This window comes from Emys orbicularis, chromosome 10, assembly GCF_028017835.1.
Source record: "Emys orbicularis isolate rEmyOrb1 chromosome 10, rEmyOrb1.hap1, whole genome shotgun sequence".
NCBI classification, from domain to species: Eukaryota; Metazoa; Chordata; order Testudines; family Emydidae; genus Emys; species Emys orbicularis.
The window spans coordinates 70,586,717-70,604,831 of NC_088692.1; the positions used below are offsets into that span (position 1 = coordinate 70,586,717).

Consider the following 18,115-nt stretch of genomic DNA (forward strand, 5'->3'; position numbering starts at 1 on the left):
GCACTTCCCATTTATGAAAGCAGAACGGAAGGGTATAACTCATAAATCACTTACAGTGCTTACTGGCCTACATCAAAGACAGATAAATTACACACTTCATATAGCAAAGTGGCGTGCTGTATTTATTTTCCACACTTGGACAAAGAAACTTCTGATTTAAAATCACTCCGATTATCACTTTTAACATGCAATGTAGCATTTAATTATCCTGATCCAGGATGGCACAGTTGCTGGGCAAAATAATGCATCTTGCTGAAGGTCATTAACTTCTCACTTACTGATGCTTAATGTTTTGGAGCCAATGGGAAAAAAACCCCTACTACAATGCGAGGTGTTCAGCACAAGCACATCTTACCTTTTATCTGGGGACTGTTTTAGACAGTGTGACTATGACAAAATGTCAGCTCAGTCTCAAAACAGCAAACATTCCAAAATCAAATATAATTCCCGTCTTGGTAAACAAGCAATAGTACATGTGGGTACAGCAACTTAGCTATTAAAGGGCCCGATCCTGTGAAGTGCTCAGCTTCTTGGAGGATTGGACTCAGTTACTTCCATCTCCAGCTGACCTCTGGCATTGGGGTCACAGGGGAAAGATGAGCTGTCACCCTAGAACGTTATAAACTAAAGGTGTGTGTGTTGGTGCCTTTTTTGTATTGCATAGCAGATATCTAAGTGCAGAGCTGTACTGTGCAGAAGAAGGAAGCTAAAGCCCCCTTGAATTGCTTGTTCTGATTACTGCCAAATCAACCCAGTCTGCTTGTCATCTTCTGTATGTGATGATTTTAATTGGCTCCTAAAATGAGGCCAGTTTGTTCAGGCGTTTTCAGAACATTCATCTAGCCAAAAAATCCTAAAAACATATTAATCACAACAGTGCTCAGGGCCGGATTTCTAAAGCCCAGACGTCCTATATGGGGGCAGGATAAAAGTCAGGCCAGGGGCTCATTCCTGACCCCAGCTACTTTAGGACCATACACTGTAGCTTGTTCTCTGCTGGCTCTAAGGGTGTTAGTACTTGATGTTAATAACACTGTTGACTTGGCATGGCTTTTCCAATGGTTTCATTTTTAAGGACTCCGTGACATAGTCACAAAAGAACTAAGTGAAAAAGGGATGCTTTGAGCTTAGGTGAGAAGAAATTTAGATGGGCTGTGATGACAGAGAAATTCACAAGGTGGCCACAAATGGAGTCCCATTGATAAATGTGTCATTAAAAACCATTCAACCCACATGTCATTTTGCAGAAGAAAAGAAAATCAATAACAAATTTCCTTCCATCAGTCTCTCCTCTTTACTGTATATTACCTACCCTGATTAGAAGCACTGATCTCGCACCAGCTTCTTAATGGAAGTAATGAAAGTAGATTTTTTTCCCCCCTCACATGTCTGCTTTCCCTCTGCTAGAAATGCAGAAAGCTACATAGCTCTGGCCCAGAGTGTTTATAATTTCTAAAATACTCCAGGAGTAATTTGAACTCCAGCCTTCTAGTTTTTGTAACCTAAGACAAATAGGGCAACAGAAGCTCATTGTAGTTTATTGCTTTTATATGTTATTTCACCGGAGGTCATCTTTTTAAATGTGTCTTAGTACAATTGTTTATGATGTCTTGTAGGTGATGTGTGGACTTAGCATTGTGGGTCCAGTGGCTAGGGTACAGGACTAGGTCTCAGAAGACAGAAGTTCTGTTCTATTTGCTGTATACATTCTATATAACCTTGGACAAAGCACCTAACTTCTCTGGGCCTGTAAAATGTGGATAATGATACTTCGCCACTTTTGAGAAGCATTTTAAGATCTATTGATTATAAGCCCTGTATCAGAGCGAAGTATTTTTATGGCTATTTTTTTTTTTATTAGAAGTTCCTACTTCAAGGCTGAAGAAGAGAGGGATTGAGACCTGTATACTTATGCCCCATGGTGCTCATTGTAGCACTGGCACAAGATCCGTCCCCTTCTCCTCAACTCTTTAGACTGCAACTAGTTACAATGTGCTGCATGCTCCTTTCCCCAGAGACCTAGTTAATCAGTGGTAAGAGTAATTCAGTTGTAGGAGACCACATCTCTCATGTCAGATTTTTGTAAACTCCTACTTTAGTAAGTCAGCATGCTGGTAAATGAAACAGCTCTTACAAGTTAGCTCTAATACATCATCTTCTATAGCAAATGGCAAGTAGTGTCATCAGTCATTTCTTCATTAACATTACTCCTAAGGCCTGCTTTAATGCATTCTTGTCATGTCTATGTCATATGTATCTACCCCCTTCCCCACCAAACCTTTACTATGACAGCCAGGACCTTAGAGGCTGTCCCGGGTGAATTATAACTTACACAACTGAATTTCTAGTCTGTCATTTCTCCTACACTCTCCCAAGAAGAAAATATATGAAAAAGCCTACTGGATCCTTTCTCCGTTCTTGTTTGGATCTAGCTTCTTTTGACCATTGTCAGGAATGCACACTCTGTAGCATAACCACCACCACTCACATCTGGGAACTCAAAATATTCCAAACCACAGAGAGTCTTTTGCACCCACCAATGAGACACAAACACGCACATTTGCACATGCCTGAATGTGCACATTTGTACGAAAGCCCAGATGAAAGGAGAGAAGGTTCACATTATTTAAAGACATTCAGGAAACCCATTTACCCCTCATTTGATATGTAAAAATCCAAATGACCCATTGCAATGGTGAAGCAGGACTTTTTCATGCTATACCTATGTACTACACACATTAGGCCTCAGGAGTCAGTGCATGCAGCTAGAGAACCACTATTCTGATTCCAATGAATCATTTGACACTTCACTGCTGCATATACATTATGCCTGTATTCTTTTTTCACATGAGGATTATTTACTAATCATTATATTAAGAAGGATCTTTTCCATTCTACCAATTCTGGTTACAAAGACAGACTCTTGGGGTGTGTCTCTGCCTTAGGTAATTTTCTTTAAAAAAAACAAACAAAAAAACTGTTGTTACAGCCTGTGTCTCATCTAGGAGAGATCAGGAAGTAAATTAAAACTTGCAAGTTCAATTTTGATTTTTCCCATAGTCATAGTTTATTATTCAGAAAGGGACAAAGCGGTTAGGAAAGTCGGCTACCTTTGAGAGAGAGTGTGTGAGCTCACATACATGCTGCAGGATTTTATTCCCTGAGACAGCTCAGTTTCAAAAATAAAAAAATAAAATACAAATACAAAAAAAAAACCCCAAAAAACCACACATCAATAACAGCCAATGGGTTTCAGTCTCAGCGTCTAGTCCAATGAGTGCTTGTGGTCCATTTGCATTAGGAGAGAAAGCTCTTGATACAGCAATAATGCTAATATAGAATTAGTACCGATGGAGTACAGTCCATCGGATAAATTGCCTCCTGGAGAATAGTGTAATGTCAATGACGGCTTTCAAGCTAGAGAAAACCAGACATACCATTCAACGCTACCAATGGCAGCCTCAAAGGGCAAGTAGTAAAATCCCACAGCTTAGGGAGAGCAAGTAAACATACACGGAAACAACCTACTGTAGAACCGACACTTCAGGAGGAGATACGCACTTAGAGTACTACTTGCAAGTAAGTTGAGCGTGATATCTGAATGGGCCAGATCCTAAACTGGTGTGAATTGATACATCACCGTTGGTTTCAATGGAAGTATGCCAATGTGTACCAGCTCAGGATCCAGCCTTATGGGTTTTGAACATGAATGACGTTAATGTTCAACTGAACTTTCACTGTAAAGGAAATCTTGAGTAATTAAACTTAAAGGGTATCAAGATTAAGAAGAAGAGTAAATTCAGCTGATATATTCTGCATGGAATGAAAGACTTTGGACTGATGAAAGTGGAAGACAAGCACACGTGCATTACAGCAGGCTAAACGATGCATTACCATAGCATGGGCCAAGCTCTTAGCAATGAGAATTACCAAAACAATCACCTAGTTTAGAAATAATAAGCACTAAACCCTGCAAGCCATGGCAAGAAATGCAGTTAGGAAGGCCAATAAATGATCAATATGAAAAAAACGGTGAGATTCCTAGCCACAAAACCAACCTTTAAAATGGTAAAAAAAAATGTTCATCTTGTATTCTAGGTCAGTACTAAAAGAAACCAAACCGGCCTGACATCGTATAAATTAACCAATCAGGGTTATTAGCCTACCTCCCAGCAGCCCCGGGGTTTCGCGGGACTGTCCATCTTTGAGCCCCAACCCCCCGTCCTAGCTGAAGTGACTCAAATCCCACAGGGCTCGTTCAGCTTAGCTCCCAGCATTGTGACCTGGGCCCTGGAGCACGAGGTTGCAGTGCCACTTGTTCAAATTTGGCCTGGCCCGCCATCCACTCCCTGTCAGGGGGGCCGGGCCAGCCCTCAGCAGGGCTGCGACCATGTGCACTGCAACGCCTGGAGCGGGGAGCCAAGCCCAGCCAGCCGTGCTGGGCAGGAGCCAACCCTGCAGGGTGAGTGTGGAGTGGGCTCTCTTTGCAACTGCCCTCTCTGCCAGATCCTCCCCTCCCCCAGGGCAGGACCCATCTTGAAATGTGGGGAGGTATGGACTAGCCCAGCACACTGAGGCTGGTTGTATAGTAAGAGACACAGAGACACTGGCCAAACATCAAAAACAAGGAGATTTGGCAACAGAGGAATGATTGGACTCTTCAGCCAGGACAGTCTATACAGAATGAAGGAGTCCAAAGCAAAACTGATAACAATAGATCCCGATCCTGTACTAGAAAATGAAACCTTGGGAGTCCCCATCCACCCAAGCAATTTTCAGCAAAGGGGACAAAGCAATATGAGGATAATTCCTCAGCAGTTTCCATTACTTGTACCGTTCAACGTAGAACACCTACTCCCTTGTCTCATGTATTGGCTGCTGGGTATCCATGGATGGCATTTTAGATGGTCGAACAACCTTTCCAATACATAAAATAGTTTCCTCAAGCCAGCCATGATATGTCTGGCTTTAATTTGAGTAATGACTTATTTTACAGCACACTAATATTGTGCTAAGTTGCTTATTTCAAGCACATCTAACGTGTAAATTACATAATAATGACATACTTTTAAGTTAGTAACAAAGTTTACGGCATATGTGGCTGCACATTATTTTGATAGTTATGAAAAATAAATATGGGATAACACCTCATTTGTATCCTAAAGTATTTCTAAGGTACAGTACAATTCAATAGGGCAGATATAATTGCACATAAATTGCATCATAGATTAGAGAGAAGAAGAAACTGTGGATATACCCTTGCTATGAAGAAATAGCACTTGTATTGATAGATTTCTAGAAACAAGTTGATTTTAGGTTTCTCTTTCAGGAACACATTTTCAGCTGGCATTAAACCAGCCTCCAATTTTGTACCTGCCATATCACATACACCTGAATTAGTGGATGTAGATGTGATAGGCTCCCAGCAGTCCAGTCCACATGTGCAAAATGGATGAATGTGCAATTCTGTGGACACAAGAATTCGTATGTACATTTTTACATTTAAAATCTGAGGCTGTGCCTGAGAATGTGTCCTTTATCACACTCAGAATGAAACGATGTGATTCCACTCTATACTCTACTGCAGTTTTTCTTCAACTGGTGGGTCATGAAAGGCAACCAAGGGGTTGAGAGGGATTGAAACTTTTATTAAAGTCAAAAGCAAAGACAATCTTGTTCCCAACTCTCCACATACCCTTACCCTTCCAGGTTAAATATTCTCTATCAACCTCTCGAAACACACACACAAATCAACTCAATAGGCTTATCATTGATATGTTTTTAACTCTCACCTTTTCTAATAAATATAAGGTGGTTGTGGAAATTTTTTTTGGGGTAGCCAACCTGAAAAGGATGAGAAACGCTGTTCTACAAATCCTGGGGTTCCAGCAGCTCTGCTGTCTACTGGATTGAAGGAGTCTGAATTTCTAGGAAGCTTAACAACAAAAAGTTTGTGCTAGCTGGTTGCTACAAACCTGTTGGGTGGAAGGCAACTTCCAAGCTGTGTGGGACTTGTTCTCTGGAGTTTGACTCTCTAGAAGAAAACTTGTTGCAGTTTTAATCTTTTAATTTAAAGGGAAGAACTCACAATAACAGTAGACCACTTTGTTTATTGTTTCTCCAAACGAGAGTAAAAGAAGAGACGTGGGCTGATGTAAGTGAATAAGAATGCTGTTGAAATTTGCTTTTAAGCATCTAAAGGCCTGCCTACGCCATCTAACAGAAAGGGATTGTGTGGCTCAACAAAGTAGAAAGTAATCATCCAAACAAAGTCAGCCTTATTTAGCCATCCATCCCTGTCACCCCACTGCAGATGCCCTTAGCCCTAACAATGTTGCCTGACCATTTTCAAGTTTACAAGTTAATGTAGCAATCCAAGATCCAGAATCTCTTCCCTTCTTCCCATAAATGTCCAAGTATAATTTCTAATAATGAGTGATTTATGAGTGTGAGCTAGGAGATGCGTAACAGGGAACTAGCCAGAGGGCTTAATGAAACCATGAAAATGCATGTTTATAGTACAACAAAGAGGGGGCAACTGGTTCATGTGAACAAATGACAAAGATTATTCACTTTCCACAGAGTGGGGCCATAAACTAAAACCGTGGATCTGAACACTCTTGGACCTTTGAGGTGATTCAGTGACAGACATTTTGCACACAGCCCGTATTTTTATAATGGGAAGAACTAAAAACCCATTGTAAACAATACTGAACTTCGGGGGTGTTTGCATTCTGGATCCAAATAACTTGATTTGAGCGCAATTCTAATCTCCATTGGGGAAAACATTTTGCCCTAGAGAACAACATGCACTAAAACCCTTATAGGGTAAGCACCAAAAAGAAGCAAGGGGCAAAACCCCTCTATTACTTTTTTGGTTTAAGTGTGCAATCTAAATATAATTTTAGAGCACAAATATATATAACATTTTGAGGCGCATGAGAGGTCATCTGAATGTGTCAGACATTTTTTCATTTTTCAAACAGGCCAAGAGATTTACGGTTTGGAGTATACATCAATACCATGATAAATCATCCTGTTTCTAACCTTCCAAGAAACTGATAACATCTACCCCATATCCTGTCCTTTCAGGCATAAGGCACATGACTTGCTCCGTTAATTTCAGTGGAACTAAATAAGTCATCCAAGATACCCTGCAGTCCCTTAGAACATACCATATGGAATGTTAGCCTTGTTGTGTGCAATGAATTCAGTCAGCTTCTGAAAGCAAGTTCAAGCCTCTAGGATATATGCTGACCTTGATGCAGAGTAGAACATGCACCGATAGAAAAAGAAGTGAAGCATGAAAGTCCAGTCTCACAGCATGCACATGTTCACTTAGTAAAGGAGCAGCTAGGGCAATTTGCATATAGACAAGCCCTTGTTTAACTAAAGGTGTGATATAAAATTGATTTAGCTAACCTGATGAAAAAGGGAACATGGACACTTTAATCAATATTTAGCTTACGTCAATTAGGAACAGGTTTAAGCTACATAGAAATAAGTCACTCAGACTGAAATAAGCATAGCTGTACCAGTCTAACTAAACAGGACTAAAAACCTACATAAATTAAGCTAGCGCAACTTCTGTGGATAGACAAGGCCTAAGTGCAGCAGAGTCAGGGAAGAATAAAGCTAACCAGGATCCACCAAAAAGCAGAGGATCTCCAGATTCTTTTTTCCAGTCTAGGTCTCCTTTCTAGACAGTCTTAGGGTGAGATATGCCTCTAAGGGCATATCTACAGAGCAGCTGGGAAGTGCAATTCCCAGCTGAGGTAGATGTACATGTGCTAGCTCTACTGGTGCTAACACCTAAATGTAGCAATGTGGCCGCAGCGGCACGGGCAACATGGCCAATGGCCAATGGATGTCCCCGGGGGTGTTGGGTGGGATTGTACATGGGTGGTTAACCCCGAGGCACTGCTTGTGCTGCTGAGGCCACATTGCTATGTTTAGCATGCTATCTTGCGCAGAGCTATCTTGCGTACATCTTGCCAAGCTGGGAATCACATTTCCCAGCTGCAACACAGACGCACCCTAAGAGAATCCTGCACAGAACTCTCAGTCCGGGGGGAGGAAGGGAGAAGGTGGCTTTAAGACACCGCTGCACTGTCCCGATCCTGGCCTGCTCTCGGAGCTGGAGAGGCTCCTGCTATAATTTAATCAAGCCTTGGGGACCTGTCTGAGTTACTGCAGCCTTCCAGAGCTGCCACAGGGACTGTAATACTAAGTACTGTAGCCACAGCCTGGACACATCTCTGTTACCTTCAGACCCATACCCTATGCCAGGGTTGTGACGGGGTCCTTGGGAGGCAGCCTTACAACTGTCTCCACAGTTCCTGTGCTTGGGGAATCTTCCCCCAGCCATGTAGAGCAGGATCAGGGCCCCTCTATACCATTCTGGCTCTTTCAGAGGGCACAAAGGGGCCTGAGCAGGGGCGAGGATTTCACCTTCACATTCTTCTCCCCCAGTCAGATCCCACCTGCACACAGACAGACTGATCCTGCCAACCACCCAGGAGAGATCTTTGTCCTCCTCCCACTCCGGAATCCTTGCACCTTCTGCCATGGAAGTCAGTCCAGCCAGTCTCAGCAGAGAGCACACCGATACTGCTCAGCTGGGAGCTGCACAGCTACTTAGCCGGTTTGCCTCTCTCTGTCTGACTCATTGTTGCCTCTGACCCCAGGATCTTTCCTTCAGCTGGCTCTGAGGAATATTAAAAAACCATACAAAAATGTCTAGCATGAAATCCGCTCTCCCTGCACAAAGTCTGAGTAAATAGGCTTTGCACAGGCAAAATCTGCAGGGAATAACACTCCATAGCACACCTATATAGAAATTCTACATCACCTAGTGCCACCCATCTGGTGCATTCATTATTATTGCTCAGCACAAATGGAATGACCAGCGCAGTATAAAGACAATTCCTGCTCCTTTGTGCCTGTAACTGTAATCCACATATTTTTACTGCAGCATTTGATTTGTGTGTGTGTGTGTATTCGGGGGGGGGGGGGGTGAGGGGATTTTAAGTCCAAAGAAAGGGAGTGAAGCAGTGGGGAAGAGACGTGGATTTTAGCAGAATATTCTGTGTCTGCAGAGCAGGGCAACTTGACTAGAAGGGTCCAGAAACATCCAGACATAGGGTGTGGCAGTTACTGGGCATGTTCAGCAGCTGTTTCTGAAGCTGGGCAGAGAGTATTCACTAAGGGCAAGGAGTCTTGCAGCGTCCACAAATTCACTGACAGCTAAGCCAGTCAGAGCTCACCACAGAGAAAGTTTATAAATACAGAAGTTAAAGACAGTCCTGTAGACTTAGCAGCATGCAAGACCAAGGGATGTTGTCTGCTGTGGGGGCGAGGTCCCAGTACCGTACCTGTCTGGATACAGGCTACAGTTCTTATTTTACAACAACTGAGGAGACCTGTCATCTTGTTATCCCCATGCTAGCTGTAAGGATGCCCAGACTTTTCTTTGCTGAAAGCCCCTGAAGAAGAGTTTGGAAAAGAACGGAAATGCTGCCATTCTTCTCAAGCTCTGAAGAGTCCAAGTGACACACCCAACATATCAAGGCTACGTTATAGAAACTGAGAATTCATCTCTGAAAGAAGATCATATGGGAATGTGTCTGTGTGTGTTTAAGTAGAGAAGTATAAATGTTATGGTGAAACCTTCCATGTAAATATATGTAACAAAAGCAAAGTGGGAAAGTCTATATAATAAACAGTAGATTTTGGTACCTTATAGATTTTATTTAAGACGTTCTTTGTAAAATGATTCCAAAGACCATTTACAATGTGCTTTGTGTATTAAATATTTGATTGTAAAGAAACTGTATGGTTCCCTCTCTCAAACTGTCTGGGATCTATTAACGCCTACCCGCAGGGCTTTACATACAATAGCCCTGAGGTTTAACTTTCTGAAAAGACAGAGCTCTAGCCTACGTTTCAGCAAAGAGTTAAGCTGCTGTACAGGAAGAAGGGGAGCATAATAGGTAGTGGGTACGTACTCAGCTATGCCTCCACAGCTGCTGTGTGTGCTACCGCAGATATACTGCTAGTTATATTCGCACTAGCTTGGTGAGCATTAGTGAGAGTACATGGAGATGAGCAGGGACTCCCCTCCAGCTTGTAGTGTAGATGAAGCTTTAGACACACATTCTGGGGCTGTATGGGTCCAATTTTGAAAAATGCCCCTTTGTGTAGAGGAATGCTATCAAGGTAAAAAAATCCAATCTATTTTCCCAAGTTGCAGATATCTTAGATCAGTGTTTCCCAAACTTGGGACGCCGCTTGTGTAGGGAAAGCCCCTGGCGGGCCGGGCTGGTTTGTTTACCTGCCACGTCCGCAGGTCCAGCCGATCGCGGCTCCCCCTGGCCGCGGTTCGCTGCTCCAGGCCAATGGCACTGTCCCTCGGCCCGTGCTGCTTCCAGCAGCTCCCATTGGCCTGGAGCGGTGAACCGTGGCCAGTGGGAGCCGCGATTGGCCGGACGGTGCGGACGCAGCAGGTAAACAAACCAGCCCGGCCCGCCAGGGGCTTTCCCTACACAAGCGGCGTCCCAAGTTTGGGAAACACTGCCTTAGATTATTAAAACTGAAAACACTTAAAATAGCCAATATTTTTGTATGTTACTTATACTAGTTTCTCAGCTAGGAGGAGAAGAATAGACTAATCAGTTTTATGTTTGCTTCTAGTCAGACGCTAAACTATTGAACTTCAAATTCTGCTGCACTAGCCCAGCATTAGGGTTGCAAACATGTTTTAGGTTTGCACTTCTCTTTCACACACACTGCAAGGGGCTGTTTTATTTTTAAAAAATGTTCTCACTGGACTTTTTTTAAGTAATGGAAACATTTGTATTGCTAAGTTTTAACATTGCTCATGTTTACAAAACCTAAAGTTTGGGCCAAATTGGACTTGGTGAATTTCCTTTAAACAATTAATTGCTCATTATTTTCCAAACAATCCATCAAGAGCTCTATTTTGTAAGTGTAATGACATACTCCATGGCATGCAGTTGTGAGATAACCTCACTTTTTGTCTTCTAGAGCTACTAAAGAAGACAATTTATTGGTCTGAATGCTAAATACTGACTTCCATGTGCCAATAGAATGGCACCTACTTTTTTGATCTGTGAATAATTAGCGCTAGGGAATTGTATTAATAACACAATAGCTTTTTTTATATACAAAGCCAGGAACTGGGCTGGTTGTGTGCATAAGTTGATAAGTGCAAACAGCTTCTAATTTCAAGTATACACAAATCAAGGCTGCATTAAAACATGGTACACAGGAGCTTTAATGATAGACTTTTAACACCAAGACAAAAACCAAACTTGTTTTTTGGAATGTACGGACAATATATGAAACAGGGAAGCTAGCTTAGGTCACAGCAGAGATGAGACGCTACAGCTTAAACAGCCTGGGTGTCAGCGAGAGCAGATGGACGGGATCAGGAAGATTAACAGCCTCGGGAGAAACTTTGCTGTGTTCTGGATGGAATGATGGACAACACCATGAGGGTGTTGCCATCCTTTTGAAGATGGGAATGGAGGTCCATCAGCATCAGACTTATGAGAGCCAGACTGAAAGGGAAATATAATAATATCACCCTGATTAGGTGCTATGCTCTGAAAAATGACAGTGATGAAGTAGTAAAGGACAAATTCTACCTTACACTATAGGCGGCGTTAGAGAGAGTACCACACCATGACCTAACTATCATCATGGGAGACCTTATCAAAGTTGGTAAGGACAACACAAACAACAACAGAGCAATGGGAAGACATGGGTGTGGCACCATGAATGAAAACGGAGAAAGGCTTGTTGATTTCTGAAATATGAATGACCTAGTTATCGGCAGAACCCTATTTCAACACCGGGAAATCTACAAGGTGACATGGTGTTCTCCAAATGGCAGAGATAAGAACCAGATTAACCATATGATCAATGGCAAATGGCGACGCTCACTGACAGATGTGAAAGTGAGAAGAGGTGCAGATATTGGCAGTGACCACCACCTTGTGACAGCCTCCATCAAGCTAAAACTGAGAAGTATGGGACATAGACTTTATGACATTGACAAGCTAAAGTCCCCTGAAATACAGAAAGCCTTTGTTCTGCAGTTAAAGAACAGGTTTCAGGCCCTTGCAGACCTTGATGAAGAGGAGGGGAATGCAGATGAGGAGATCAACAAGAAGTGGGACAAAGTAACAGCAATTTATAAACAGAGCAGTGAAGCCTGTCTAGGATACAGTCAGAAGAGACGGAAGGAGTGAATTACACCCAGCACATGGAAAGCCATAGAAACTAAACAAGCCCTGAAGAAAAAAGTTTTAGACACAAAATCCCAGAAGCTAAAGGACAAATACCACGAGGAGTATAGCAAGGCACACCGGGAGGTCAAACACCTTGTGAGAGTGGACAAACAACATTATATTGATAATCTGGCAACACAAGCAGAGGATGCAGCTGCAACATTATTCGGTTTATCAGTGGTAAACGGCAGACACCAACAAACACTCTCATCAGGGACAAACAAGGCCACCTACTAACAAAAGAATAAACAAGAAATATGCTGGACAGAGCATTTCAAAGAATTGCTGAACAGGGAGCCACCTAAAGAGGAAGCAAACATCCAGGAGGCAGAAGAAGATCTTGATATCAGCACAGATACCCCAACTAAGGAAGAGATCATTCAAGCCATCAAATCCTTAAAAAAAAATGGGAAAGCTCCTGGCAAGGATAACTTAAATGCAGAATTATTCAAGGTAAATCCTCAGTTAGCAGCATCTATCCTGGCCCCTCTATTTACATCAGTCTGGGAAAGGGGAAAGTGCCAGATGAGTGGACCAATGGGGCTATAGTGAAGATACCAAAGAAAGGAACTCTCAGTGATTGTAATAACTGATGTGGTATCACACTTTTATCTGTGCCAAGCAAAGTATGGTGTAAGATCATAGTCCAGCATATATCAGAGGCAGTTGATAGCATTCTCAGAAAAGAGCAAGCCGGTTTTCGGAAAGGGTGTGGATGCACAGACCAGATCTTCACTCTACGAAACATAACAGAACAATGCTTAGAATGGCAACAGCAGCTCTACATAAACTTCATAGACTTTGAGAAGGCTTTTGATAGGATTCACAGGACCAGCCTATGGTGCATTCTGTGGGCATATGGAATCCCTTATTTCAACTTTACATGCAGTGTTGATTACAACAGTGAGCTCAGTTTTGAAGTCAAAACAGGAGTATATCAGGGGTGTGTCATGTCTGCAATCCTCTTCAACATTGTCATCGATTGGGTAATGCAGCATACAACAGAAGACATGCCAAGAGGCATTAAATGGACACACTTCTCATCCCTTGAAGACGTAGACTTCGCAGATGATGTCGCTCTCCTATCACATACCCAACACCATTGTACAAGAAAAAACAACTCGATTCAACACATTCAGCCAGCAAATTGGACTGAAAATCAATTGCAATAAGACAGATATCATGACCTTTAATATTGCCTCACCATCACCAGTATGGAGAGAGGATTATGTTCTCACCAGTGTAGAAACATTCACATACTTGGGCAGCACCATCAGCCAGGACGGTGGAACAAGCCAGGACATCCGGAACAAAATCACTAAAGCCAGGAACACCTTCAGGAGCTTAAATACAGTCTGGAAATCACCAAAATACAACTCCAAAACCAAACTCAAGATTTATCAGAGCTGCTTTATACTTTATAGTGCAGAATGCTGGGGAATGAGAAAGTATGACATGATCAAATTGTCTTCATTCCATACAACCTGCCTCAGAAATTTCCTCCGTATCTTTTGGCCCAATCTCAAACCAAGATCTGTTGACACAATGCAGCCAAGAGAATCTGAGCACCATCGTTGCCAGGAGGCGTTGGAGATGGATCGGCCACGTGCTTCGGATGGAAACTGATTCCATCCCGAGAGTAGCAAGACAGACAGACACCTGAAGGCAAGTGAAAACGAGGCCACCCGAAAACAATAGGGCGAATAGCTGTGGAAGCTGAGCTGAAAAACCTGGGGCACAGCTGGGGAACCATTGAAAGACTTGCCAGAAACAGACAGGAGCGGAGGAGCTTTGTCACTGCCCTAAATGCCAGAGACATGGTGGAAACATGATGAGGAGGGTTTTAACAATTTATTTTTCAAAGGCAGAGGCTCACCTCCAACATTCTGCTTCGTACCGAAGCCTCATTTCAAAATGATGCAGCATCTTATCAAGAGAATCAATATCAGCATTAGCAACTTCACTTATTAGATAGATTGGCCCAATTCAAACAGTTTTTGTAATTTTTCAAGTCCCCTTTCCTTAATCTTGTTTTAAGCTTCCAGGGGATTATTATAAACTTTTCCTTCCATGTTCCCATCCCTTTTCAGCCCTGTGCAAACACAAACACACTGAGGAGCAGAAATGCCCCTTGGGAATTCCCCCAATATACAGGTGGTGTAGTTGGGTGCCGGAGGCTTAACTCACGTTCCCTGACTCCCCAACATAAACCGGGCTGGGGAATGGCTTGGGATGGGAGGGAGCATGTCTGGGGCACTGCCAGAATATTCTGGCGATTGTGGCTGGAGAGCAGCTCATGGGCAGCTGGCCTTTGCAGCAGCCCAGAATCTTAGAGGGGCAAAGGTTGGGTGGGCATAGAGCTCCCTGTCCGCACACATCTAGGCTGTGCCTCCTGCATGGGGCAGCACAGAATCTATCCCCAGCTGTTAAAGGGCTTTTCACGAGCCACGCTGCTTCCCGATAAGGAGTTTCTTTTGAAAGGGAAAAGTAGCATTTATTTTGAACCTCAACCTCAAACATGTGCACTCACACACAAATATAGAGTAACATGGACTTCGCAGATAGGTAAAAGAAAAATAAAGGAAAGGAAATTCTGGGCCTTCCCAATCCTGTCACAGTATCTTTTTAAAAGCACTGTAATGCCTCACTCCAGAAGACTGAATATCAACACCCATTCACTTGATCTGCAGAGGAAGTTACAAACTTTCAAAGATAATAGAACACAAAGTATTTCACATTTAAACAGCACCTGAGGGAACTCTACCAAACCCTGATGAGTGATAACATGGGGTTTTTTTTATTATTGGCCAAACCCAGAGGTTTAGTATCTGGGAACAAACGTTTGCTGATCTGAAGCCTGGAAACTAAGGCCTGCTGTGCACTAGAAAATGGACCGTGTTTCATACCCATTGTCCAGCCTAACTCTTCTCAGACTCCACATTCAGCCCTGCTTGGCTGCTGGTGTAAACTGGGCCAAGCAATGCTACACACCTAATAAAGAAGTCAAGACTGGGCCCTTGCTAGAACAAGGGACCAATCACACGTTCCATATTGGATGTTGAACACATTTTGGTCCCATCTGCATCCAAAACCAAGCATGAAAGAGGAGAGACCTCAGGATGGGGGCCCTGTGTGGTGGTGGTGGTGGTGAACACAGTTTATTTTCTAGTGCAGACACAGCCTATTGTGATCATCAGATATTTTAGATCACCACCCAAGAAAAAACAGGAGTCTGCAGAGAAAACCCACATCTAAGGCTTTGTATAGAAATTAACATTTAGGCTTTGTATTAAGCTGGATGTCAGTCACCCACCACTTACCTGGTGACTTGTGTCCTGGTGCCAAAGTCCAGAGACCTCATTGACTGCAACACTTCAATACAGCCCATGTACTAGAGTAGAAATGGAGAGCAAAAATAAAAAAATAAAAAAATCACAGCTATTTAAAAGAGCACCTTGAAAAAACAGAAAGAGGTTCACAACTAGGTGCAGACATAATTTTGGCCCTTTAAGGACATTAAATAGATGTAGAAACATTTGTACAACCATTTTCAAATCTGCTCAACAATATATATTTTATTTGATTGAATAATGTAATTGACTAAACAATGATTGCAAACAACATAACGTTAAAAGGAGGCAGGGCAATTAACACACACAAAAATCTAACCACCTCCCTCTCCCCAACCCTACTTATCATTGGTTATCTCGTTTCAGTTTGTGTCAGTCCACTAGGTTTACCATTGAACCATGAGGGATGTGTGAGAGGCAGTGGTGACATTTATGCATTAGCAGAAGGGCCATATGCCTAAGGAGCATCCCGCAGAGTGTCCAGGAAGGGAGGGAACTGCCTGTCACTCCAAATAGGCCAGCAGGGAGGGAAGTATTGGTGGGTGCAAGAGGAGGGTCCTTTGGATCCATACCTGTGCAAATTCAGTGGCTGGCAACCCCTGTATAGGGGGTTGGAAGAGCAGTGGCTGCTATTCCAGTCCACAGCAACATGTGTGGAGGGACTGTATCATAGAGCACCAGCCTTCCCCGGAATCAGTGGATGAATTCTGTCCCTCCAATCTACAGTACACACTGGATTTCCTGCAACAACGCTCATTCACATGGGCTTTGTACAGGGGTGGGGATGAAACAAAGAACTGTGTCAGTCAGAACCTATGTGGAATTTCAGGATGTGTTAGCCTAGGGATTCCTTTGGTGGTTACATATGAACCTATGGACATTTCTATCTCAGTACAATATGCAAGTCAAAGCCACCGACTGATATTACTTCACCCCAAAACATGTACAGTAGAACCTTAGAGTTCTAAACACCAGAGTTACAAATGGACCAGTCAACCACACACCTCATTTGGAACCAGAAGTATGCAATCAGGCAGCAGCAGGGACCAAAAAAAAAAAAAAAAGGCAAATACAGTACAGATGCAAGTTCTTCTGGTGAGTTAGCCACGGCTGTCTTTTCCTGATTTAAAGCCTCTGTTTGGTGAATAAATAGAACTATGGTAAGGAGATTATGGAATATTCTCACAGAAGCTACAGCTGAAACTAGCCTAAGGATTTCTGAAATTACTGTTACAGAAATATTTTTAGTGTACCCGTGTTTTGTTCTGTTTTTTAACTGTACAAAGTGGTATTTCTGCTGTTGGAACTGTGTTCTTTTGTCCTGTAGGGCTGTGATTTAAAAATTAAAGAGATAAAAATCTCTGAGTTATACATTGCAGCATTTATGGAGAATCTTGTGTTCCCTTCTCATTAGTTAGCTCTCACGAAGGGAGTAGCTAAGTGTGCTGCTCAGAAAAGCATTGTAAAAGTCTGTTTACATGCACAGATTTTAAACTCCATTTTCTCTTAGGAACAGAAATTCAGTGAACTGGCTGGCGACACTCTGCTACCCTGGATGAAACGAAAGATTCAGAGGAGGGAGTGAGTCATATGCTGAGATCATATGATGATGAGTAAGTTCACCCTTGCATCCTGAACAGATGCGTGGGAAGCTACTCTAAGCAAAGATGAAAAAAATCAATACTAGGTTTTTGCAATAAATTACCCTGACTGGAGCTGATCTTATTCACAAAAAAGATGACTCCTTACTTAAAACCTGGATAGAGGAAATGCATTAATATGGCAACTTCCTCAGTTCCCTGATTTGTTTACTGTCCATGAGTGACCTGAAGATACACGATCAATAAAGGTTGAATCTCCCAATCTCAGGGGGGAAAGAGCAGGGGAAAGTGTAGAAAGAAGATAGCGGCCAGGATCCAGGAGAAGCTGGCCAAAGAGAATGGGAGAAGCTGATCAAAGGGAATGGGAGGGAAATGGAAGGCTGTGCCCCAGTATTCAGGAACTTGTGCTGAAGAAGAGACCTGTGAAGCAATCAAAAAGGGACTTAAAGGAGACTGGAACCCCTGCTAAATAAAGCGAAAGAGACTGCCCTAGAAAATAAAAAGTATGATGCTTTTGATTTAGGATCTGTCTACACTGGAGCTGGAGGTGTCACTTCTAGTTCAGGTAGACATACCCACACTAGCACTGATTGAGTAGTGCACTACCAATAGAAGTGTAGTTGCCGTGGCATGAGCAGTGGGATGGACTAGCCACCCAAGTACATAGGTAGGGCTGGAGGTCTTACCCAAGTGTTGCCCTAACTACCCTCATGTGCCTCCCCCCCCCAACAAAACCCTCTCACCTGAGTTTACTGGTGCTTGCAAACTGGGCTAGCTGGCATGGATGGGGGAGTGGGCTAGAGCCCAGGTTCTGCTTTGCAGTGAGGATGCAGGCTCACTCACCTGAGTA

General features: G+C 42.9%; 1 protein-coding gene across 1 annotated transcript in view; it reads right to left on the reverse strand.

The window, feature by feature from the left end:
• SHC4 (SHC adaptor protein 4) overlaps positions 1-18,115 on the reverse strand; it is a 50,002-nt gene that overhangs the window by 21,930 nt on the left and 9,957 nt on the right. The window contains exon 2 of the mRNA XM_065412153.1: positions 15,635-15,705. Within this exon, the coding sequence (XP_065268225.1) occupies positions 15,635-15,705 (71 nt within the window). The remainder of the gene's footprint in view (positions 1-15,634; positions 15,706-18,115) is intronic.